The following is a 27,368-nucleotide window of genomic DNA, read 5'->3' as shown; positions in this document are numbered from 1 at the left end:
GAAACCATTCTGAGGAACAATGACCTTTGTTCTTATTTCATAGCACATATCATCTGCTTGATACTAAATTACATTTAAGACATTAAAACTTTTGAGCTGTCCTTTTGGAATTAGGTGCAATGCATACCTGCCACATTGTGGTTTTCCTTTGAATAGAAATGACTTTAGTTTGTGGGAAGCAGTCTCCAAGTACAAGAGAAAAATATTCTCTATGGAGATAAGGACAAGGTTGGCCAAAAATGCATCCTGTGCCACTTGTGAGTTAATGAAACATTGTGGTCTTAACACATGCAGTGTATGAGTAGGACTCCCAGCTCTCCATCGCAGTGGTAGGTTCACATGCTATCTGTGATCCATCTTCTTGGAACTGGCAAAGTGCTTAACTTTTTTTTTAATAGAAAACCAGTTTAATGCACTTAGCATTACACTGTGAATATCCTCAAAATTTAGGGAATGAACACGTACTTGGAAAATAATACAGGGGATCAAAAAGCAGTACTGGAAATTTCAGGCCATGAGTGTCCTCTGCACACAGTCAAAAGCTAAGATAAAACTTCAGATTTAACTTGATATTTGAACTTGAGTGTCAAGAAACTACAGTGCACCTGTCAGAAGGATGTAAGCATGAAAAAACTCTTGCCTTTACTTTTGAAAAAAGTCTGTACACATTGATGCAGAAGAGTTTTACAGGTAGGCTGTATTGGGACACTTCAGCTGTAATGTTGGTTACTGTCTAAACGTAGCTTATTATTTGGACTAATTTTCAAATATCTATTGTCTGAAAAATAGCTTTGCCAACATAGATGCTCTGAAATTTTTAGTGACAGTTTAATGTGGCCTTCATGTACAAAGGTCTGTTTTGTTTGTCTGAAGTTGAGATAATTTTTCAAGCATTTATAATCTTTTCTTAGTAGCTAGCATGGTCTTTTGTTTTGAGTTTGGTTTGAGAATAACAAGATAGCACCCTGGAACAGAGTTAATGTTTTCTTCCACTAGCTTTCCAGTGTTTGGGATTTGGTATGAAAAGAATGTAAGAACTCACTGATATCTTGGCTGTTGAAAAAGAAACCAGGGACTTTTTCAACTGTCCAGCTGAAGGTACAAATTGGGGGGGGGCACAGACAGGACAGCACTTAGATTGACATCCAGGTTGACCAATGAAGTATTCCATACAATGAACGTCACGCTCCATACATTAGCAGGAAGTTGCTGGGGATGGCCCTTCTTTGGCTGTTGTCTGTGAGAGTTCCTGCTGTGATCTCCATGTTTTTATTGAACTCACGGTGTCCACCCTCTGGCGTTCATTGCTAAGAGCGCGTGTTCCAGCGCTAAGTGTTGTTCTATATCATTCTTATTATTGTTCTATTAAATTTGTTTCTATTTCAACATACAAATCTTTCCTCCTTTTCCCTTCCTTTCACCCAGGGAAGGAAAGGTGATGGAGCGAGCGAACAGCTGTTTATTCTTTTAGATGCTACCTAGGGTTAAAAGGTAACAAAAGGTTATATGTGCTCTGGCTCTTAACCTTCTATTGACACATGTAGTGTTACAGAAGACAGTTCACTTGTGTGTGGTCTGAAAATTAAAGTGCTACATCTGAGAATACAGTAGCCTTTCATGTTGTATAACTAAACCTCTTCCATTTTAGTAGTGCAGTTATTTTTTTCAAACCATCCACATCACTGGATCTGAAATATGTTTGGTTAAATTAGTAAGGTAAGAAAAATGTTCAGTGAAATACATAATAATTCCATGAACATCTGTAGTGTTATTAGCTTCATTTTGTGTGTGCAGCCAAGTTGTGAACTGTGTAGTTGTGTAATAGAGTCAGTTCTCTCTGCTGAGCTCAAATGTAACGTGGATTAAAATACTGAAAGGCTTGTATTTCTTTTCAACAAAGATTTGAAGAGTAAAGAGTTGAGATCTTACTGGTAATACTTATATACAAATATTTTGAGCTCAGTAGGAGCTAAGCACAATATGGTATGTTATTCTGAATATATTATAGGGTGTTAATTTATACCTGAAAATATAGGTTCAGTCTAAACTTCATGGATGCTATTGAGAATCTTTTCACTGACCTGACCAGTCATAATCTTGGGCCCTTTAATTTAGGGAATGCCATGATTTTTGAATTATTGCAGATGAGGAGCAATTTCTTATCTTTTAATGACTGAGTCTCTCTCTTGGCATTTAGGATTTTATTGTTCTTAAACACCAGATAGCATTCATGGCATAAGAGGATGATCTTTGAGTCATGAAATAAGTTCTGCTAGACCTGCTGCTGTTTCTCCTTTAAACAATTTCAAATTTGACCACGCAAATTAACTCTGAATGAAATTGTCATGAGAGCAAGTCTGGGAATCAATATTTATTTCTGTGTAAACACTTTCTTTGGAAGAAGGAAGGAGTTCTTAAAAATTCAAATATAATATGAAAATATTGGCATTTCAACACTTGTGCTTTCTACAACTCGGAAAAATCTGAATTGAAGTAAGCAAAACTCATGTTTTAGGCTTTCAAAAAATCTGAAAAAAAGTTTGAGTATTAATGTTGAAAAAAGTGTTGCAGCTCATTTTGCTAAAAAAAGAAAAAAATATTTTTTTAATATGCAGAAATCCAAAGAGTGGGGCACAGTGTGTATGAGGGACTCTCAGCCAGGTTGCTTCCTCCTAAGAATTATGCACAGACCTTGGATGAAGTGTCTTGCAAGGGATGAATTTGGTTGAAGTAACTCAGAATGAGAATTATATAAGAATAGGGGGGGAAAAATCTGTTAAGAGTGATTTGCAGTAAGATACTAATTTGGAAGTGTCAGGTAGCATAACAACATGGAGGAATCCACCATTGCTAATTAGAACCAAGATGCAGCATATCTTCTTAAATTGTTATGTTGTCAGGCTTCCTAAATTAAATAAATTTGGATTTGGTTGTTATTTGGATAGTACTTAATAGATCCTATAAAGAGACAGCACTGAGGAATTTCTTAGGTGCTTTTCTGCATGAGGTATTGTCTTGAAAATAAGATAAAATTCTTGGATTGTAACCTTTTTGTGATTGCAAATTTCTTTACCTGTTAACTTGGTGTAATTTAAAAACTATAGCTCTGTAAGTTTACAGATAGCAAAGGGACCAAATAGATAAATGCCAACTTTTTAGTATAATAAAAATGCATTTTTAGACTTGATTTTTTTTTAACAATAAAGGCCACCAGTAAAGATTGAATAAGGCTTGTTATAAGAACTGCAAGGGAAGCATTTGAAGCACTGATTTGCTGCTACTGTAATTTGTTGATATACTTTGAATGATGCCTTTTAAAAATGGTATTGCAGGGTAATATATATTTCAATACATGTCTCTTCAGTTTACAAAACAGTTTTCTGAACTTTGACCATGCTAGTTCATTCTTAACTTTTAAAATCCTACCTAAATTGTCTCACATATCACCATCAGTAGTTTTTATTTCAATTGCAATTAAAACTTACTCAACATTATTTAAAGATGTCTGATCATAAACCCGTGAAAGACTGCTATTTAGTTACTTGATCTTGGGATAAGATTTCTAAATAAAGATGAATAAACAGAATCATATTGGATGTTCAACACTAGGAGTATATGAACACAAGAAATATCTTTTTCAGGGAGGAGAAAGACATTCAATAAACAAAAGGAACCACATTTTAGGAAAAAGGTACTATTTTACTTAATTACTTTTAGTTAAAATGCAGTCAGAGGGATGTAAATTAGTTACTGTAAAATAATTTGGTTTTGAGCAGAGGACATGAATACTGAATTTCCAGCCTGTCTGACTGATAGGTAAACAGATAGGAGAGAAGACTTAAAGTAGGGTTTTTAACAGAAGGTTTTTGGCCCCTGATGAGTAGCATTTCTACTGCTCAGAAATAAGAGAATAATTGTACGTTTTGTTTAGCTGTTACTGAAGGACTTACAGATAAAGAACTGGCTGGAGGGCCGAGCCCAAAGACTTGTGGTGAGTGGAGCCAAATCCATTTGGCGGCTGATCATGAGTGGTATTCTTCAGGGATCAGCATTGGGGCCAGTTCTGTTTTCTCTCTTTATCAATGATCTGGACGAGGGGATTGAGTGCACACTCAGTCTGCAGATGACACCAAATTGGGTGGGAGTGTTGATCTGCTGGAGGGTAGGAAGGCCATACAGAGGGATCTGGACAGGCTGGATCATTGGGCTGAGACTAATTGTATGAGGTTTAACAAGGCCAAGTGCTGAGTCCCGCACTTGGGTCACAACAACCCCAGGCTTGGGGAAGAGTGGCTGGAAAGCTGCCTGGCAGAGAGGGATCTGGGGGTATCGATCAACAGCTGGCTGAATATGAACCAGCAGTGTGCCCAGGTGGCCAAGAAGGCCAACAGCATCCTGGTTTGTATCAGAAATACTGTGGCCAGCAGGACTAGAGAAGTGATTGTCCTCTGTACTCGACACTGGTGAGGCCCCACCTTGAATACTGTGTTCTGTTTTGGACCCCTCATCATAAGATCATTGAAGTACTAGAGAGAGTGCAGAGGAGGTGACAAAGCTGGTGAGGGGCCTGGAGCACAAGTCTTATGAGGAGCGGTTGAGGGAACTGGGGCTGTTTAGCCTTGAGAAAAGGAGGCTGATGGGAGACCTTATCGCTGTCTACAACTACCTGAAAGGAGGTTGTAGCACGGAGGGTGTTGGTCTCTTCTCCCAAGTAGCAAGTGATAGGACAAGAAGAAATGGCCTCAAGTTGCACCAGGGGAGGTTTAGATTGGATATTAGGAAAAAATTCTTCATGGAAAGGGTTGTCAGGCATTGGAACAGGCTACCCAGGGCAGTGGTGGAGTCACCATCCCTGGAGGTGTTTAAAAGGCGTTTAGACGAGGTTCTGAGGGACATAGTTTAGTGCTAGATTTAGGTTATGGTTGGACTCTGTGATCCCAAGCATCTCTTCCAACCAAAATGATTTTATGATTCTGCATGCACATTTTCATTTACAGTCTCTTTCATTCAGTTGTTTTTTTGTTGTTTTTTTGTTGTTTTTTCTTGGAATTGCACATTTGTAGAAGTTACATTCTAGACCTCAAGTCGCAGACTCAGGTTCTTAGGGACATGGTTTAGTGCTAGAGTTAGGTTAAGTTAGGTTATGGTTGGACTCTATGATCCTGAGGGTCTCTTCCAACTGAAATGATTCTATATCTCATTTAAATTGCTCCTAAAAAGAATGTATTGCTTAAGTAATACTGTAATTTAATGTACACCGTAAAATCTCAAATATTTAGTGTCGTATGTTTTTATTAGTAAATATTTGCTTAAGTTGTGCAATGATTTCTCTCATTCTTGAGATATTTTCTATTATTCTTAAGCCAGAGGATCTCACAAGTTTCATGTTTACATATTAAATTGTCAGGTTCTGTAGCTGCTTTGTGTAGTTTAATGTGGTACTTGTCTTGTTTAAATTACCTTAGGTAACACTTGTGTGTTTGGAGGGCATGCACACATTGTTTGTTATTCCTCAAACAGGTACAGTCTTGTTTTCTTGGGGTTTTATTGATTCCTAGAGGATTCCTGAGTGAACTCTAAACTTAAAAATATAGTTACCACTGCCTTTTCTTATTGATATGTAGAGTAAGATAATGAGGATGACCTTTTCTCCTTGCTGCTAAAGTTAATCTAAAGATAATCTCGAAGCCAGTCATTTCAACCATCTTTTTGATGGATAGAAGGAAGAACAATTTCCTTCCAACTATGCTCTGTTTTCTGCCTTGGCTAGAAGTAATGCTAGAAATGCTGCACAGCCAGTGGTTCATGCAATGAGGGGCACACTTCTAGTTGGTGTGAGGTTGATCACTCCTACGTGTCATTTGGATTACCCCTGTGATGTAGCTGTGTCCATCAGACCTAACAGAGGGTGGTTTCACCTCATGTATTAGCATAGCATTCACATGTCTGTTTGTGTGTATGTGTTGTGCTTTCTCTTAGGTGTTTAATGGTTTTCCCAAAATTAGATCAAGATCAGTAAGCTGTGGGCTTGACTAATTTAGGTGCTGCAATCACTGTGTCAGCCTTTATTTCTGTTATCATCTCATGTACAGTTTTGTCTATGTTTAACAGTCCGTTATAAAAGGGTTCAAGTATCTAAGTAAAATGTACATAATTATTTAAACAGTAGTATTTTGGATTGCAGTTTAACAGAACTAAGCATGTTATTATATAATGTTTTTGGCACCTTCAGTTGAATTCAAAACAGAAATTTTAAGGGAATTGGACTAATTTGGTTTATTAAAAAAAACCTTTGTGACAGAATTGTCTGAGAATTCCAGAATAAAAATAATCTTGAAGTTAAAAATTCTATTATAACCTCAGTGAGTGTAATTTTTTTTGATGGTAATACTGTTAATATTTGCTAATTCCTCCCCCATTGTCATATCCAAGGGATGCCATTAGAAAAGTTTGTTTTCCTGAGTTAACATGCCTTAAATAATATTATGTTCTTACTTAATGATGTCTTATCAAATGGCCTCAATGTCTTCAAAGCTGACTTCAGTCGTGCTGGGGGATCTGGAGGAGCAACCAGGGAAATTCCAGGACTACTTGACAGAGGCACCGTGTGGGATAGGAACTACATAGGCAATGTCCTGGAAGAGGCCATGAACTGTTTTGCTGAGATGCAGAGGCAGACAGAGGAGAAATTCCGCATGTGGATAGAAAAGCTAACCCATCTTGACACAGATGAAGAAAGCAAGCAACAACCAGAGCCCAGGGAACCTAAAATTCAACTAGTTGGCCAAAGAATCCTCCCTACCACAGAGTCAGGGGCTTTCATAAAGATGCCTGATAGCCAAGTACTTCTACAGCCATCGTTGAATTCTTACATGGGCTATCAAAATGTTGATGCTACGCTAGAGTTTCCAGTGACTTTTAATAACAATTTTCCACTTATCTTTCCAGAGAATGGGAATATTGCAGATCCTGATCTGAATCAATCATAAACTTTAAAAAATCCGGTCTTTGCAATCTTGATGTTACTTTGGATTATGCTAAAAACAAGATTTGCTTTTCTCTTTGTATATGTGCGTTTTTTTGTTTTGTGAGGTTTTTTGTTGTTAATTTTGGTTTTGGTTTTGGGGTCTTTATTTGTGGGTTTTTTGGTTTTTTGTTTGTTTGTCTTTTGTGTGTTTGTTTTATTTTTGGTTTTGTTTTGTGTTTGTTTTTTTTGTTTCTGTTTGGGTGATTTTTTTTTTTTGGGGGGGGGGGTTGATTACCATGGTATCACTTTAATTTATAGAAAATATATATATGTAGTTTAAAAAAAACCCACAGTATACCTACATGCATATGCCAGCACACATGTACAAACACTTTTAAAGGTATGAGGGGGAATCACCCTAAGCTTTCATCACCAAACTTGGGAAAATATAACTTAGAATCCTTGTTTAGATACCCCAAGATCAGTACAGCTATGTTTGTTACAATAGGAGCATTCAGAGTTTTCATCCCAATGCTCTTTTTGCATGTTAAAAAAATTATATAAAGAAATAAGTTTTATATTTAAATATGTAAAGTACCCTAGAGAACCAGATTAGGTACAGACCCATAACATTTCCTTAACTATCTGTTTACTCCTAAGTTTTGTAGCTTGAATGTGTCACATATTAGGTTTTTTTCTTCTTCCTTTTTAGGCAGAAGTAATAAATAAGCTTACCCTAAAGATTTAGCTATATATAACAAATGTGCACAACTGGGTTTTTTTTTGTTTGGTTTGTTTTTTTTCATTTTTGTTTGTTTGTTTGTTGGTTGGGGTTTTTTTTGGTTTTTTTTTTTTTTTGTCTCCCATTTAGTAGCTCATTTTCTGTCCAGACTGCTGTGTCGCACATGGTGTATTTATGGAAGCAGCTGTCTTGTATTGTGTGCACAAATATGCACATGTATATATGTGTGTGTTTGACATCTCCTCTTTTAGGTGTCTAGTTTGCTGTTCTATGGATATCTTTCTGAGTCAATGGGAAGAAATAAGCACCTACAGAAGATATCTCCTGGCAGTGTCTCTTCTGTTAGTTGCCTAAACCTCCCTTAGAAGCAATTTAGAATAGATAATTTTTGGCTAAAGTTAGGTGAGATGAATCACACCCAATTACGTGTGCATGCATGACCTGTGCACATAAAACACTGCTGCTTCCTTCTGTATTTACAATCAAACTGCATCCTTCATGCTGGAATAAAAATAGTTGTGTCAGTCCTAAGATAAGCAGCTGTCGGTGGATGGATTGAACCTTGGCACAGGAATTTAAAGGAAGGCTTGACAGTCAGATTAGTAAACACTGTGATGGTCTGAAGGTATGGGCTGCTGGTCTTGGTCAGACAGCAAGAGCTTCTTCTGAACCATGTATGAATGCCACTGAAAGTATGATTTACTTGTAATGGGTAATGCCAGAACAATAGTTTCATTTAAATAATACAGTAACTTGCTATTGTGTGGATTTTTTTTTATACTGATAGTTATCCTGAATAGGCAGGCTTGAAACTGTGATGTTTAAAGTAGGATTAATTTAAACTATATATTGGAAATCTCTATTTAATTCTTACTATTATCACTATATACAGGGATTTTTTTTGTTCACTTCTCCATTAAGGCCTTTTTTCATGTGAAGCAACTTCTCCATAGCTACCAAAAATGTATCTTTATCATCAGTTAGAACTTGCTACAAGTTTCTGATGCAAATTAAATTGAAATTCTAATAATGGAAATTGAAAGTCTTTGCATAGATATAGTTTAAGAGAACACTAAAGGTCTCCTTTGACTCTGTTATTTTGCTTTTTAAACCACAGTAACTTTGTTTTCTAATTATTTTAGTGTAATTCATTTTCTTCCTGCTGGAAGTAACCACTGTATCTTCTGTAGGTCTGGGTTTTTTTTGGTTGTGGTGTGTTGTGGTTTTGTTTGTTTTGGTTTGGGTTTTTTTATTTCCCTTTTCTTTTTTTTCTCTCTCTCCTCCCTGAAGTGAGTGGGAGTTTTTCCATCAATTTGTATGGGGGTTTGGATCAAACCTGTAACAGGAACTCAATAAATGCTTTTTGTTATTGGTATTATACTAACACTGGTGTTTTAACATTATTCCTGGCCCAGACTGACTTTTTTTTTTAAATACGTGATGCCTTCATTTAAAAAATATGAGGTTAAAGAGCTGTGTTATTCTCAAAGTAACTGAAAGACTATGCAGGAGATAATTTTTAAGTACTGGAATAAATTCTTTGCAGATCACCTTCATGCATAATTTTGATACAAAGATTTTGATATGAACTTGTAAGAAAACTCCCTCATCTGAATTTGTGTGCATTTTTAACTTGGCTATAGGTAAAAGTTAAATGAGCTATTTTATGTTTGATTGCAATTTAACTTGTCCTCATTTGTTTAAAATTCAAGATCCTTCAGGGAAGATGATTTACTGATTATATTAATAAAAATTGGATCCTTCTGATGTTCATAGATTTGAGATATATATATACACCTTTATGACTAAGAGCAGCATATTTTAAAGCACAACAGTTTTATGAATCTTCCCATGCATGCAGAAGCAGCTTTTTGTAGTGACTGGTTTATTTTGATGTGTAGAACTAACTTAATTTAGTATGTCTGTAAGCATGCCCTTAACCTTTTTTATAAAATAGTATATATGGAGCAATTAAGCATTTCAAAACAAATTGTGTAAGGAGATCAACCAAACTTCTCTCAGACCGAAACAGACTTTTATGTATTGACCTCATAAATGGATAATAACTTTGTTTAGGGATTTAGCCAGTGAAATTTCTGCCAGCCCGTAATGTCTTCATTAGGTAATCTGTTTAAAAAAGATATTGAAATAATTCAGTGTATTAATAGATAAAAATTGTTTTTTATACACAAAAATTAAAAACTTTCAAACATATTTATACATTTATGCTAATTGTGTGTTTGTGGGTTTGTTTGTTGGTTTTGGGTTTTTTTTGTTTTTTTTTCAAGTAGCTATGAATGTGAAAGAACAAGCAGAGGATTATAGCAGTTGAGCATACAGACTTAAAAGCTGTACTCTTTCTAGGATAAAATTATTCCAAGGCACCCAGAAGACTGAGGGAATAGTTCATATTAGATATAATTTTAACTTAATTTCCCTTCAAAAACTACCTAGTGTTAAGAACACCTGTGTGAGACCAATGGCTGTAAGTGGTTTTGTAAATGGTAAATATTGTTTTGTTTGGTTGCTCTTTTCACTTGCCTCAAACCTGGAGCCAGATCTTCAGCTGTCATAAATCAGCTCCTTTGAAATGAAAAGTGTGAGTTGATTTATACGGTTGAATATCTGGTCCATTAGCTTGTTTTCCATGTGAAGAAGTATGTTTCTACTTCTAGGAGCTGAGGGGAACCCCACCTTTCTGTTGTTCAGTTGTAGCATAACCTACCTGATTAGGGATTTGGCAGGCTATGCAATTAAACAGGAGCATCTCTTCTTGCTTTGTACTGTGAATTTGAAAGATGCAGAGCACTGAAGAAACCAACCTTAAAAGAGCGGTACTGTTGATGGGTCTGTATTTTAAATGTATGCGTGACAGCCTTTGGCATCTCTTCAAGAAAACATTCCTAATATATAATTTCAGGTTGGTGTTTTTTTGTTTTTTTTTTCAACTGGAAATATTTTTGCTATATTATATGGCTGCAGTTGTTCGTCGTGATTTCTATTATAAGCTCTTATTTTCAAAAGGCTTTGACTAGAAACTTTTGGGGAGTTAAAATTTCTTCAGCTGAAATTTTACCATAAATTTTATTCTCATCCATTCTGTATTTTATTAAAGCAGTCTGGCATTATTTAAGACTTATTTTAAGATTATCAGAAGAAAACTCTTCTACTTTCCACCCCATAATTATGTTTTGAATGTATGTTTATGCTCACATCTCAACAAATTACTTCAAACCCACCAAATTTAACATGTAGAGGAGAAATCAGTAGTTTTGCACAGGCATGGAGAATCACAGATGATAATTTAGAGTTTCTCTAATTGGCCTAGGTTTTATACTTCAGAATAAAGAAACATTCTAGTTTCTTTAAAGACTTTTACTTCTGGTTTTGAAAGAATCAGATCAGCTGGTGTAGACTGATGTAATTTCAGTGAAGACTGCAAATTTAAACCCAACTGGCCTATTTGAGTTTCTACATTGCCGTTTTTAATATTGAATTATGTTTTCAATGTGGCAGCTATTTGCATGGGAATAATTGAACACCTGTGTAATTGCAGAGTCAGGATTAATTAGCTGTGTTTCACCTGATACTTTGTTAGCATTTTTTGTGCAAGTGCAAGAGAAATAAGTCTTTATATGACTTAATTTAAATGTCATTAAATGTCAAATTGACAATTCAGTAAATAAAAAATTAAAGGATCTGCTCCTAGAATTGGACCCTATATAGGAGTCCTTTGAAGTCCAGGGGCTTTAAGTGTGCAGTGGTTTTGCAGTCTTGGCTGCAGCTTCTTCCCTAGGCACATGTGCTGCTTCCCTCCCTTGAGTGGAGTTTGGTAAGGAAGGTCTATAGGAAATTCTACCCTTCACACATCATTTTATCTGAGGGTTTGAGGTTTTGCTTTCACATGTTTCTAATAAAGCATGATTTTTCAGGTTTTATTTAGAAAAAAAATAAGGTAATATACAACATAAACCAAATTCAAGTAAAGGCAGTGAAACTTTTTTTAGTGTTGCTATTGAAAAAAAATAAATGAGCAGGGGAAAAAAAGAAAAAAAAATAAACTTTTCGGATATGCTGATCTTTGGTGTTAGTTGTAACAGTATTAGGAAAAATTCAGGCAGAAATATACATATCTTTTTTAAGTTCACAGTGTCTTAGTGTTTTTGCAGGATTGTTAGGTTATTTTATCTGAGCTGCTAGAGTTAGGACTGGAGGATCAATCTTAACTTCAATGAAAAGGGATTATATTTGGCAGTTCTTTTACAAATTGAAACATATTTATTATCACTGATTTTTTTCTATTTAATATATTTTTGTCTCTTCCTGTATTCACATACTGTAAATCTCTTTTTATAAAAGTAATATTTCAAGGACATTAAGAAATTAAATTCTAGCCCCATTAAAACCAGCAGAAAATTTCTACTAATTTCAATGGGGCTATTATTTCACCCCATTAGAAATTGAACTCATTCTGCAGATTTCGGTCAGAGAATCCTTCCACTGACTTTAAGGGGAGTTTTTGCCTGATGAGTGTGTGTAAATCAGGTGAGTTGAGTAGATCTTTTTAAAATAATCAGGGTCTGCACTGTGACCACTGCAGTTACATTTGGAAGCATTGAAACAAATGCACTGTGTAATTTGTATTGTAAAAGCTAAAATATTCAGGCTGATTGATAGACATGGACAGCCCCTTGCAAAACATGAAGCTAGAAATTGGTCTTTCTCACAAATTTTATTAGTTTCATAGTGTTAGATAAGCAAAATGAAGGCACATGGAAAATAGGTTTATTAACTTAGAAACGATTTCAAGTTCTCTGTTAAATCTTGCAGACTGATTGAGCAGGGGGTTAGTCTAGACCATGAAAAGTTTTGCATCAAAGTGGTATCAGTCCTTTCATGGGAAGATGCAGTTTGTACTTGCAAAAATGTGATGTTTTCTGGAGGGGGGGGTGTGTACGGGGTGCATGTTTGCCTCCCTTTTCCTGATGTAAGTTGTATTTACATAGGGAACTTTTGTGGTGTGTGTTTGTTTTGGTGGAGGTTTTGTTTGTTTGGTTTTGTTTTTTTGGTTTTTTTAAACTGCCATAGCTATGTAAGTGTAGCGTGTGATGGTTTCCAAAATCCTCCTAATACACTTTTGCAAGTAAAACTGGGGAAGAGATCTGGCTAATATATCTGCTTCCATAATTAATGAATCATTAGGTAGCATCAGTGAAAATAAATCCTATCATAAGATATAAAGTGCATGCCACTTCCTGATATTTTCAATACACAGCCATGTTTCATGTGCCTTTGCTTAACACACAATGAAAATTACTTTATTATGTGTTTATATATAATTTGGTAAAACAAATCCAAGACATTTATCATCTAGTCATCAAAAAGCCTGAAAGAATGAATATTGATCAGCAGGATTTGAATTTTTGAGATCTCTTTTGATATGATATTTTTAAAATTATCTAGTCTGAGAACAGATACTCATTTGACCATGGCGGGTTTTTTTTATTATTATGTTATTATTATGGTCAAACAAACAAACAAAAAAAACCACACAACAAAAGCTTTACTGTGTGAAATGAAGGAAAATGTGAGGAATGTGTATTTGATAACTTTTTGTTCACTTTATGATTTTAGAGAGAATGTTGTTACACTACTATTGTTTTTTATTGTATTTACAATGTATTCTTTGCCTAACCCTGTACATTTTGAAATGTAACTACTGTAACCTGGAATTAATAAATATAAATAGCAATTAAGCATTTCATGTTGATAAACAAGGTAAAGCACAGATCTTCTGCCCCCACCCCATTTAGGCATTGTTTTAGGGTTCAGCTACTTTATGCCATTTGAACTGTACATCCTTTATGAAACCACAGCTCTGGATCATGCTTTAAATAATATCAGGTTTGTATTGTTTATCTAAAACAAAAAGACTGTCACTTCAGCCTGTAGTCTAGTATATGAAACCTTTCTGTTAAGATCAAAGTTACTGATGTGTCTACTGTAAAACTATTTTGGCAAATCACTCTAGTTTTTGGCACACAAATTTGATTAATTTGATTACTGTAATGATTATCTGATCTTAATTTTTTATAGGTATTAAGTCCATTCTATGTTTTGTTTAATGTTGAAGGTAAATGGAGTTATCTCTTAAATGTGTGTCAAATATAAATGAGGATGTTCTTAGGTCTTCTGTTCTTTTAAAATGCTTCAGTATTCTCATTATGTAAAAATAAATGCAATTTAATTTAGAGTACTGAGACTGAGATAAAGCAGTGCTTGTATTCATAGTGAAGGTGCAGAGGTGAGGCTGAAAGAAGCCCTGTCTCTTTGGGCTTGTGAGTACCTCGGTGCCTCTGCATCGCCTTTTAACTTTTGCATGTTTCAGAAAAGGATTCCTAAACACTATTTTTAAACGCCTCAATAATTTGCCAGTTAAAAATAGCTCAGTATTTTGAGGGGAGTGTTGTTTTCAGCAAAGCTGAGCTCCTCTGCTTGTTAGCCTTGAGCAAGCTGCAAATCTCTGCTTGCCTCAGTTTCCCCCATAGGTAAAAGGAGGTTAATAACCACCTCAGAGTTCTTTGAGATCCACTAATGGAAAGCTTTTTGTAAGAATAAAGTGCTGTAATTGTTATTGCTATTATTATTGTACCTGTTCTGTGTGTTTTAAAGCTTAGGGTGATATTCACACCTAAATAAGGCTCCATATCTCCGCATTGCAAAGACACAGATGATTCCAGAGGGTGATTCAGACCACCAGGCTTTTAATTTTGAAATTGTTGCAATCAGGATAGTCCTGGAGATTTCAGTATTTTTCCACTACTTATAGTGAAGTTTAAATCCCATGCCTAAGGCTGGAATTCATCTTGCTGAACTTCGGCAGTGTAAAATTTAGGTGCCTTGTCTAAGGTGGTTCTCTAAGCTCTTTATGTTTACTGGGGAAGGAGGGGACATCATGATGCTCCAGGCTGCAATTTTCAGGCTGAGATTACAGGACTCTGAAGTTCCTCTCTCTGGCTACAGTGGGAGGGAGTTTAGGTGATGAGCTTGGCGCTACATGCCTAAATTTAAGAAAGCTAAAGAGAAATAATGACTTAAAGGACTAAATTCTCCATTCAGGTTCTGCTAACTAATATATTTTCTTTCCTATGATAAAGTACTGCTGTACAGCTGTTTCAGCACAAAGGTACAGTGCTTATAGGATCACTGCTTTTAACCTACAGCTGAAATTTTACAGTTCACAGAATCACAGAATGTTAGGGATTGGAAGGGACCTCGAAAGATCATCCAGTCCAATCCCCCTGCCAGAGCAGGAATACCTAGATGAGGTTACACAAGAAGGCATCCAAGAAACCCCCTTGTCCTATTGCTAACTGCCTGGGAGAAGAGACCAGTCCCCACCTGACTATAACTTCCTTATGTCTACAAGATACCGTGGCTTCTCAAAAGATGTGATTGTTTTCTTAAATAGATTGTTTAAAGTACTGACCAGGGAACCTCTTAATTGTGCTACATTAAAGTTTGATTATGGCATGGCTTGTTTTGGTGTCTGTTTTTCTATCTGTTGAAATCCTGTTACAGTCAGTTATTACAAGGAGTGGCTCCATTCTAAACAAAAGCAGATAAAAATTATGACTGTGGTTGTAGTTAATCCTTTTACCTTTTCAACCTTAAAACATTTTTTCATTTATTTCTTAGCCAAAGCTAGTTGTCCTTATTTCTTGGTACCATGCATTCATTTTGCATCACATTATGGGATGATCATGTAGCTGCCCAGGAAAGTATTATTTATTTCCAAATTTAACCCCTCCTGTCCAATCTTTGTAGCACTTAAAAAGGAAATCGGTTTCTGGGAATGGACGATTTTTAGAGGATTTTTTTTATGTCTTCACTGCAATTTTCATCTAGTTGTACTTGTTTACAACTTATTTATTGGTTAGTTTATTTTTAAACACATGTAGGTGTTTATTGCTTATTCCTTCTTTTATACATGTTGGGAATTCTAGGATTTGTTGCAGTGTCATGGCCATTATTTTGGCCTCGTTGGTCATCTATTGGTGATAGGTATGGATAACCCTGCTGTCAGGGACATTTCATTTTCAAATTTGACCCTGAAAATCAAGGCTGAGAAAAGCAAAAGTAGATCTCTGCTGTGATTGCTTTGTAAATAGGCAGCTTGTTTTTTCCAGATTGTTAAATTGTTGGCTATTACTCTGAGAAATGTCATTACAGTAGTAAAATTATATTTAAAATATTTTTGTCTGTTTGATGTATACTAAATTTAAGCTAAGTTATGAGGTGTGCTGTTTGGAAGTGTGGAAGATACAAGAGTGGAGCTACAGATAACAAGCGTATGCTTGTATTTCCTACTGATGAAGACTTTCACACAAGTTATTTCTATGGGTAGGTGATGAGAATATCACTCTGCATGTATATATATTTATTATACATTTTTGCATGATTATACATGTAGGAGTGGTACAATTTTGACTTGAGACTATTGGTACCTTTTGTCCAAGTTAAATTTTACTTGTGTAGGCACATCTATCTAAAATCAAATTTCACTTTTGCTTTTGGAGATCTTAGTAAGAAGTGAGAGAAACAGAGACCTGAAGGAACAGTACATAGCTCCTGAAACTTTATATAACCTATTGAAAAGATGGTCAAATAGTCAATATTGTACTTGACTCTTGTATCTTCTGCACTTGACTATTTATTTTTATAGATCACATTATATATGTTCATGCTGAACTCTGATAAGACTGAAAGAAAACATGCCTTTCATGATTCAGTACAATTGTAACTTCTGCATGTAATTTAATCATTGACTTTCACAAATAATTCACTGAACATCAACCAGCTCAATTTTGAACTTGGTATTCCATTATTTTGTAATTGTCTTTTAAAAAGACAAAGATTGCCTTTCAGTTAATTATCGGGACTTCTTTTACAGTCATAATCATCAGTGTTTCATGTTGTGAACAGTTTGATTTTTAATACATTAATACTACCTATTTATTTTTGTTGGGTCTCTTTTAAGTTTGTAATATAACACTGTTTTATGAAAGTGTTGTTTTGAAGGCAGGTCTGATCAGAAACATTTTGTGAATTTCTTCATACCTTGTTGCAAAACTGTTCTTTAGTATGACTTAAGCAATATGGTCACTCTTTAATGAAGTGTGTTGCTAATCACAAAATAGGCATTTCTTAAAATAGTGGGTTGAATTGTTTCAATGACCAAGTTACAAAAAAAAAAAAAAGCCAAACCAAAACAAGCAAAAATTCTCCTCTAAAATCATCAGTAGAAACAGCTTTTCAGAGAACTAAATTTGAAACTTTTAGTTCATCATGTTCTTTCTGTTTTCAACAGCTACTTAACACTCCTAAAAGAAATCAGTCTTTCCTGAAAAGTCTTTCCATTTCACTCTTTGTGACTTTTAAAGATTTCTTTAGTAATTTTGTAATTCTGAAGGTCCTGTCTTCCTAAACACATTATTAGTTTATGATTATTTTATATTATCCCATACAAATTATACCCTCTATATATCATATCCATAACAAAAGACTCCTGCTTAACACTCAACTGCCAGAACTTCCTTGGAGTTAAAGAATCGCAGTAGCAAAACAGCTGAGCTTTGGCATAACCTTTTTTTTTCTATTTCATACTCATTTTTGTGGATGAAGTCTTGGTCCAAAGAAAGTTTTGATTCTGTCATTTGGGGAGTGAGAACTCCAACCACTTACATCCACTCTGAGTTAAGCTGTAGCTGAGATGAGGCATTTGAGTTAAAATGTGCATCCTTTCAGAATTACAATATTTATCCTTTCTCTCTTCTTCCACATTAATCTTTGTCTTGAATTTGACTTTTTTTTTCTGAGGCTCTTCTGTTTTTAGCATGCTTTGCAATTATAAGTGATTTTAATTCCTCACAAAGAAAATAGTCTGTCCTAACAAAATAGACCAAAAATAGCTTTTTGTTATTCCTCAATAATAGATTTCAGAATAATGTAAGCAATTTTCTCTCCCTCTTTTCCCCTTCACTTTGATGGCCAAAGATTGATATGGTAATGATATTGAATTAAAAGCATATTTATCACTGTACATTATAGTTTTGTTTCTTGTTATTCTTGATCCTAAAAAAAAAAAAACCAAAAAACATTGCCATTTTGAAAAATTTCCCTGTCCTTGACAGGTAAATGTTATGTAAAGAAAGTTGCTTAATGTTAAATTTATTGTCACTGGATCAGTCATATCAGAAAGTTAGTTTTATTCAATCAACCCTGAAGTAATGTAAACTTTCACTTGAGTTTTGTAAAATTTTATAGTTAAGTGTCTCATCTTGCCAAATTTAATGTCCTGGAACTTATTATTTTTTTATTTTAAACTGAAGGTTTTATCCTTTTAAGATTATAAATGTAATGTCAGATATGGACATGTTTATGTGTTAATATAAAAATAATACACAACTGATATGTTGATAAAAGTGGGGGTTTTTACATTTGTGTTTTCTGTATTTGCAAAGGTTAAAGTGTCTCTGTAATCTCAGACTATGTTCATTAACTGAAGCTTAATAATTCATATAACTTATAGTTCTTTAAGAGCTTCCTGTAGGAGATTGCATTAATCCTTAAACAAATTATTTGTACTTTCAAAGGTGTCTTTCACAGTATACCAACTTCTAATCTACATTGCTTTTCTCTCTCCTTTTGCAGGTGGACCTCCAATTATAACTCATTATGATATATCAGACACAAATTCAGACCCAGAAGTGGTAAATGTGGACAATCTGTTGGCAGCTGCAGTAGTTCAAGAGCACAATAATTCTTTAGGAAATCAAGACTCGGGCTCTACCTGGAGAACAAGAGGACTGCTAGATGAACTGAGTGCTGATACAGGTTTGTTTAAATTCTCTTCCTCTGACGCTTGTTCCAGCATCTCGGTTTCTCTCCCTTTCTTGCTTTTAGTATTTTTGTAATTTTTATTTATTTTAAAAAATTTATATTTATTTTTAATTCAAATGTGTAATTATTATATTTTAATATTTTTAATATTATATTATTTATTATATTTATTTTTTTAAAGCTCCTTGTGTGGATTCTGGCAATAAAACAGTATAGGTGTTTATTAAAAAGGTCTGACATGTATTCCAACTACAACTGATAAAAATTGACAAAGATTCCTGCAATGTCTTTTTTTCACTAATTTTCTTTTTCTTCCTGCATACACCAGAGCCCTGTAGCCTTGGTACACTTCTGATGGCAACTTTGTCAATACTGGCCTTTTCTTACCATGTCTAGGATTGCATATTTGCAAAGCAGAATTTTCAAATATTTCGTCTCATTCCCAAATTTAATCTTCAGACCATTATCTAGTTTAACGGACATTAAATGATGTGCTCCCATGGGAAAATAACAACATAAGCTTTATCTAAGTGAAAAATCTTATTAGCACACACTATCACATCTTTGTGCACAAGTAAATATTTGGGGCTGTTTTGCAAACCCTGATGCTGTAGGGCAAGCAAAACATCTCCTTTGGGTGTCATCCTAATGTTTGTGCAAATAAATTAACAACATAGGCATATTATTAGGCATTAAATTTGTATGGCCAGAGGCTGAATGCTATCATCCTGATTTATACTCAGCTATTGTTGCAATATTTACTCTGTTAATCATGGTTTCTCTACTGTTAATTACCTTTTTGTTGTCTCAACTTAAAGCTATAGTAATATAGGAAAGCTCTTTTGGGGCTCTCATTTATACTTCTGGGGATTCATTTGGGGGCTATTTAAGAGGTGGTTTGCTTTGCCCCTCTGCCAGACATTACCCTGTCTAGCAAAGGGTGCAGAATGGTGGTATGTCATTAATGCATTATTATGTCATATTAAGGCAAGTTGATATCCATACCAGTTTGTGTGAATCAATGACTAAGGATCATGTTGCTGTTCTGCTACCTGTGCTGTAGCAGCAGTGACGTTCAGGAACAGGACAATGCGAATCACTGAGGTGGCGATCACGTAAAGCTTCTGGTTTGCATCACCAGCATATGAATCAAAGCCTCTGAGCACTTCCATTTCATGTTTCACAATGTGCTCAACCACTTCTATTAAAGAAATATCCATGACCCATTTTGGGACTTTCTGGCAGTCAGTGATATTTGCCAAGAAATGTTCAGCTGAACTGTAACATTAGGAAAACTCTACCTGGGCTATTAATTTAAGTTCAGATGACAAATCTTTTTTTGTCTTGTGAGGAGGAAACTCCTCCTTTGGGTGCATAAGTAGCACACAGGTTTCCTTCCCATGCTAACCCTGATCAGATATTGCCCCTCAATTTGCTTGCATCTTTTCCAAGTACTTTAAGCAGTCATTAGAGGGTTTCCCTGGACCTTTTAAGTTTAATTTCTCTCTGCATTCTCTTGATCTATCTGGGGATATAATCAGTTCTGCTTTTTTGCACACCTTTGAAATTCTGTGGATCATTATTCACAGAATCACAGAATCGACTGTGTTGGAAAAGACCTCAGAGATCATCGAGTCCAACCCTTGATCCAACTCTAGTCCGTTTACGAGATCATGGCACTAAGTGCCATGTCCAATCTCAGTTTAAAAACCTCCAGGGCCGGTGAGTCCACCACCTCCCTGGGCAGCCACTCCAATGCCTGACCACTCTCTCTGCAAAGAATTGCTTTCTAATATCTAGCCTAAATTTCCCCTGGCAGAGTTTAAGCCCATGCCCCCTTGTCCTATTGCTAACTGCCTCCTCTCATCTTTGAAGAGGTGTCCAGTCAAACTAGATATACATAATATGTTAAACTAATCTCAAATTTCCTGCTTGATAAATGATTCTTCCTCTGTGTAATACAGCTGAGTAAGCAGTTTCCAAGAATTAGACAGTCTCATCTGCTTCAGGGCTGCCTAGCATCCCCCAGGTTACTGCTAAAGAGAGATATTAGAAGTATTATTTTTTTAAAGATAAAAGTAGAAATTCCCTCTTTATTAAAAAATGTTACTTAAATTGATTTTAAAAAGTTATTTATTTTCTGTAAAACAAATAATAATTCTGACTGGCTTGTGTTTTCCATGCAAATATTATATACCATGTCACAATACAGCTTCACTAATTGTGGTGAAGAACCTTCTTAGCAGTACTTGGCAGAAAAGACAAAACCTACCACACTCATGAGTATTTAGAGAGGACTTGTTGTTTGACAGACTGATGAAGTAGATAGTATTGAGGTACTGTAATAAAAGAACAACACTGCTGTAGATGGAACTTATGGAGAACAGATTTTTTTTTTCAAGTATTTGTAATAATGTTAGAGCAGATGTGTGACCAGAAACTGATGGGTTTGTTGTTGGTTTTTTTTTGTCATTGACCACCTTCCCCTATTTTTTTTTAAAGAGAATAAAATCTTTTTCCTTGGTGTGTGTGATGCTTCTGTCCAGCCTATAGGCTTTGATTGCCACAGTATCACTGAGTTTGATTTGTTGACAATAGATTGTCTTGTTTCTTTTTTTCAGAGGTTTAGGCACAGTCTAACTCTTAGCATTGTTGTAAAATAACAAATGGAAAGCCTAATTACATCAAGTGTTCATGATGCAATAGTCAGACTTCATTCACATTTGTGTGATAACACCATCACTAGAGCTATCGAGATTGGATAAATCCAGTGATTGTCCTGTATCAGATGATGAACCTGAAAGTTGAATAACTTGATCTAATGAGATTTTCCGATTTCAGTGTTTCAGTCTTTTTTTGTTAGCTTGGGAAATTCCTTTTTCAGCTGATTTCTGAGTTGTGTAAGCTGTTAAACATTGACTGTATTTACATTTTCCCAATCTATAGGTAATTTGGATCCAGGCTTCCTTGCAAGTGACAAAACCTCTTCTAGTAATGCCCAGATCAATGAAGAAATTAATATTGCCTCTTCTGATAGTGAAGTAGAGATTGTTGGAGTTCAGGAACAAAACAGGTATCAATTCCTTTTTCTTGCTTTTCGCACTTGTAGTATTTTTTTCATTTTTATGAGAATATCTGTATTGCCAAAATTAATAAAGAAAAAAACCTGCTGACTTCCACTTCTGTAGTCATCCATCCATGACTGATGTCCAAAAGGTAGCAAACATTGCACTCGTTTTTTCTGTTCTGCTGGTCACAGTGATATCAGAATGTGTTTTTCTTTAGAACATTACCAACCAACTCGATAAGTATTCAGATTAAGCTTGTGATTCGATATCAAACATTAACAGGCTAAACATATGTAGTATTAAAATACCAAATATTGAGATGATAGCAAATTTATATACATCAGGAACTATTGTTAGGAATTCAGATTTTAAGGGCATAGTGTGGATATGCTAATACATAAACAAAATATTTATGTGGGTTCTTGTTTCCATTCTAAATATTCACTTATATTAACCATTTAATTAACTTCCAGTTTATTTAATGAATCAGTAGCTGAAAAAATATTATCAACTTTTCAATGGCTAATGTCATATGATAGCCCCATTAGATTAAAAATTAGATCCTTATGAATATTGTTTTTATTTCAAGATGAGAGTTCAAACCCCCAAAGTAGATGAGGGTAAGGAAGACAGAGGTTTCTCTCAAGCTCAGATAGAAAGCTGTCCAGCTGTGCTTCAGCTGTTGTTCTCAATGGGAATTTATTTTGTTACTCTTCATCTTTAGTCTATGATCTTTCCTTGCCTTAAGTTATTATGACGAAGCTGAACAAGACTGGCATTTTCATATAGTGTGGAGGGATAATTTGGTGGAATAAAAGCAAGTTAAAACATTATTACACAGACAAGCTCTTTCCAAAACTAGTCTGCCACCTGGTGGATGTTTGGAGGCAGAAAAGGGATATGAAGGGACAAGGAACAGAGCTGCATTGTCCCTTCACCGCATCTTTTTTGAGGAAAGGAAGAAGGAAGGTGTGCAGGACCCAATTTCCCAGGCAGGAAACTGTACAGATAGTGTGGGCATGTCACCATTTATTGCAAGACAGCAATAAAGTGTGGCAGATCTATTAACCACACACGCATCCCCCTACTCCCCCCCCACCCCTAACTAGAGCAAGGGAAAAGGAGGAAAAGGGAGATAGACTTACCGGCTGGAAACTTAAAAAAGCTTTACATTATTTACATACTAATAATGAGAGAAAATCATGCAAAATATACAAATCTGTCACTACAGGGTGACATGCCATTACCATGGCAGATGCTCTCAGTTAACCCCCTCCCCAGCCCTCCCCACCAAGGAAAGGCAATAGGAGGAAAAGAGAGAGAAACTTGCAAGTTGGAAAAAGTTAAAAATGCTTTACTAATGCTACTAATAAAATAGAGAAAATAATACAAAATATACAAAACCAATCTTGAATTTCCTGGCACAGCTCAGCAGGGGAGCCAGCACTGCTCCAGCGGCTGCAGGGCAGGCACCTGGAAGTCCTGGGCTGGACTCTACAGCAAACTGGAACTGGATGCAGGGTCTGGAACCAGGCCTCAGATCACAGGGACGACAGGCAGCATCCTCTTCAGATGCTGGCCATAGCTGACGAGAGCAAGACCCTCGTGATCTCCCACTTTTACAGGGTGTATGACATGGATGGGATGGAATACTTGGTCAATTTTGGTCACCTGTTCTGTTCGCCCCTCCTTGCAAGTACATCCCTCTCACTTATGGGACGTGCATTTTTATCAGCAACGTTGACTGTCATAGCAATTAGTCTAAACCTGGGTCTCTTCTGTATACCATTGCTTCCATTATCAGGTCCTGTCTGCAAAAACATGCAGCCAAATTCAGAAAAGTGCAGTTACTTAGAAGAACTTAGCTGAAAGGAAAATTCACTAAAAGAGAAACTGGTCTTGTTTTAAACAAAACCAGGACATTCCACTCCTTATTCCATACCATTCACGAAATGCTTAGGCCTTATCAATACATTCTAGTTAATTACTTCTACCATATATATATACATACACACAGATGTAATCCATCATTTTCTTAGTCCATGTGCCATCCTTTTGAAAAGTTCATTAAGTTCATTTAGTTAATGACTTTAAGCTTCATTTATCACAACAGTCTCCCAGGGCAGGAAAAATGTTATATCTAGTGTATCTCATGCCCACGGTTTGTGTGTTAAAGATATTGAAGAAGTTGTCAGGTGCCACTCGAAGAAGCTAGCTCTGGTTTCATCATCACTGTCTTGATCTGAAAGACACTTATTGAACACTGTTGTATGGCATATAGCATCATGTAGCAATTGACATCATGCAGTTAAGTATGGAATATTCTCACCTAAAATGAAATCCCCGTGAGGTACACACCGAAGTTCTCCATCCTTCAGCATAACCCACCAAATGCTGCCAGGTCCTTGGGCAAAAACAATCCCACAAATGGGCTTGCCTTTGCCTGAGGCAGGAGTAACCCAGACTGCCTTTCCTAACATATTTTTCATGTGTACTACAGGGACTTTATCTCCTTCCACAGTACGTAGAATTTCTAATTGAGCAGGCCCGGCTCGATTGGTTGATCCTCTAGTGTTGACCAACCAAGTGGCTTTTGCTAAATGTGAATCCCAGTTTTTGAAGGTTCCACCACCCATTGCCTTTAGTGTGGTTTTTAACAGAACATAAACCTAAGGGACGACCTCGAGTTTCTCCTGATGCTTTCTTCCAGAGGCTCCAGGTAGGGCCATTATCTCTGGCTGCAGGGTAGAGCACATTTTTTAACATCTAGTCCAGTCTGAACTGGCCCAAGGGCCACTGCATGAGTTATCTCATGCTTAATTTGTTCAAAGGCTTGTCGTTGTTCAGGGCCCCACTCAAAATGGTTATTTTTACGAGTCACTCGATAGAGAGGGCTCACAATCTGGCTGTAGTCAGGAATATGCATTCTCCAAAAACCTACAAGGCCCAAGAAAGTCTGTGTCTCCTTTTTATTAGTAGGTGGAGACATTGCTGCAATTTTGTTGATCACATCCATTGGGATCTGACGACGGCCATCTTGCCATTTTATTCCTAAAAACTGGATCTCTCGTGCAGGTCCCTTGACCTTGCTTCGTTTTATGGCAAAACCAGCATCCAAAAGAATCTGAATTATTCTCTCACCTTTCTCAAAGACTTCTGTCGAGGGTTAAGATGGCGGGGTGACAACAAAAACCTTGGCAGATGTATTGTTAACCTCCTCTCCCCCCCACTTCCCCCTCTTGCCCCTCCCTCTCCCCCCTTCCCACTCAGGACAGGTGATCGGGAGGAAAAGAAGTGCAGAGAGAAGAGAGTTGGAAAAATTAAAAATGTTTTACTAATGCTACTAATAAGAATAGAGAAAATAATACAAAATATACAAAACCAATCTTGAAAGTCTCAGCAACTGCAAAGCCAGCACCCAAAGTCCTGGATTAGACTCTGTAGCCAACCGGGGCTGGATTCAGTCTCTCACTAGACCTCAGTTCGCAGGGACAACTAGCAAGGTCCTCTCCTAATGTCAGCCATAAGCAGAAGGGAAAAGGAAAAAAGGGAAAGGGATGAGATCCTCGTGATCTCCCACTTTTATATGAAGTATTCACGTGAATGGAATGTTGTACACAGTTGATCAGTTTCTTGGTCACCGGTTTCTCGTTGCCCCTCTCGTGAGATGGTCCATCCGTGCTTATCAATAAGTTTGCATTCCATTGCTAGGTTTGCCAAAACATGTATCTGGTTCTCCAGGAAAATACAGCTAATATGAAGGCTTTAGCTGACAGGCAAATTCACTAAAAGAGAAACTTGTTTTTAACAAAACCAGGACACTTCTTTTGCTGTGTCGCCCCATACGATGATGTCGTCAATATATTGCAAGTGTTCTGGAGCTTTACCTTGTTCCAGCGTGGTCTGGATCAGTCCATGGCAGATGGTAGGACTGTGTTTCCACCCCTGGGGCAAGAGATTCCATGTATACTGGATGCCCCTCCAGGTGAAAGCAAACTGCGGCCTGCACTCTGCTGCTACAGGAATAGAGAAAAATGCATTAGCAATGTCAATTGTAGCATACCACTTGCCTGCCTTTGACTCCAGTTCAAATTGCAGTTCTAGCATGTCAGGCACAGCAGCACTCAGTGGTGGTGTAACTTCATTCAGGCCACGATAATCTACAGTTAGTCTCCACTCCTCACTAGACTTACGCACCGGCCAAATTGGGCTGTTAAAAGGTGAGCGAGTCTTACTGATCACACCCTGGCTTTCCAATTGACGGATCAACTTCTGGATAGGAATCAAAGAGTCTCGATTGGTGCGATATTGCCGGTGATGCACCGTCGTGGTAGCAACTGGCACCTGCTGATCGTCAACCATCAGCAGTCTTGCAACAGGAGGGTCATCTGAAAGACCAGGCAAAGCAGACAGCTGTTCAATTTTCTCAGTGTCCACAGCTGCTATACCAAATGCCCACCTATACCCTTTTGGGTCCTTAAAATACCCTCTCCTGAGGTAGTCTATGCCAAGGATGCACGGAGCATCTGGACCAGTCACAATGGGATGCTTTTGCCAGTTTTTTCCAGTTAGGCTCATTTCAGCCTCTACAACAGTCAGTTCCTGGGGTCCCCCAGTCACTCAAAAAATACTGATGGATTGTATTACTTTATAGTTTGAGGGAATTATTGTGCACTGAGCACCAGTGTCCACTAAAGCTTTGTACTCCTGGGGGTGTGTTGTACCAGGCCATCGTATCTGCACAGTCCAATAAACTCTGTTGTCCCTTTCCTCCACCTGGTTGGAGGCAGGGCACCTCTAATTCCTGTTTTGCACAGTCTCTGGGTGTCAATTAGAGGTTCCTTCAAGAGCATCAGAATCTCTTCTACCCCTTCTGGAAACTGGAGCAGCCACCTTCCTAGAGTTTTTCCTTTTATCTCACATACTCGTTCTTGAAGTTCTGAGGTAGGTCTTCCATGCCACCTCCTCATGTTTTCTCCCTGCTCACTTAGGAAGAACCACAGTGTGCCTCTTTTTGTAGACTGCTTCTGTCCTCTCTCTTGAGATTGGAAACGCCTTCTCCTAATAGCTGAAACATAGGTTTGTATAGGTCATGAATGGAACATTTCTTCTCCGGGTGCTTTGATTTCTTACAACAGCTTTTTGAACCGGTTGTCAGATTTTTCACACAGTTTCTCCACAGCAGAGACACAAGCCCGTAGAGAGCCAGCAAGGCTGTCTTCAAAGTCCTGAAACTGCTTAAACACATCAGAAATGTTTTTTTCACCTAAAGCTGTCCAGATCATTGATGCCAATGACTTAGCATATGCAGGTGGTGCGCTTTATACAAACCTGTGCCACATAGGTCATGTACAAAGGATTTTATCTGGGTCTGTCCCCTCTTGGCTCTTTGGTCCAAAATAGACGATCTCTCACACAGCTAATTCTCTCAGGAACTGGACATCTCTCTCCATAGTATTCCATTTCCCTGGATTACATATAACATCTTCCTTGAAGGGAAATCTTGCCTTCATAGCTGTCAGGAGTCAACTCCATAGGGTGGTGGAGTTGTTCTCTCTTGAAATTGCCCTATCAGTGGTGGAATCCCTTGACAGAGACCTCAACTGCCTGGCTTCGCCACCTTCTACTTCCATACTTTCAGCTCCATTATCCCAGCATTGGAGCAGCCAGGCTACAACATTCTCGCCTT

General features: G+C 36.8%; 1 protein-coding gene across 2 annotated transcripts in view; it reads left to right on the top strand.

Annotated features, from left to right (window-relative positions):
• The window catches only part of LOC136114665 (protein ARK2N-like), a 74,976-nt gene that overhangs the window by 38,362 nt on the left and 9,246 nt on the right, over positions 1-27,368 (top strand). For both annotated transcript variants that reach the window (XM_065860099.2, XM_065860101.2), the window contains exons 3-4: positions 18,423-18,605; positions 21,558-21,684. In XM_065860099.2, the coding sequence (XP_065716171.1) occupies positions 18,423-18,605; positions 21,558-21,684 (310 nt within the window). The remainder of the gene's footprint in view (positions 1-18,422; positions 18,606-21,557; positions 21,685-27,368) is intronic.

Source organism: Patagioenas fasciata, chromosome W (assembly GCF_037038585.1).
Source record: "Patagioenas fasciata isolate bPatFas1 chromosome W, bPatFas1.hap1, whole genome shotgun sequence".
Lineage (NCBI taxonomy): Eukaryota > Metazoa > Chordata > Aves > Columbiformes > Columbidae > Patagioenas > Patagioenas fasciata.
Note: the sequence above shows the minus strand (reverse complement) of the source record. Positions and strands in the feature narration are given on the sequence as shown.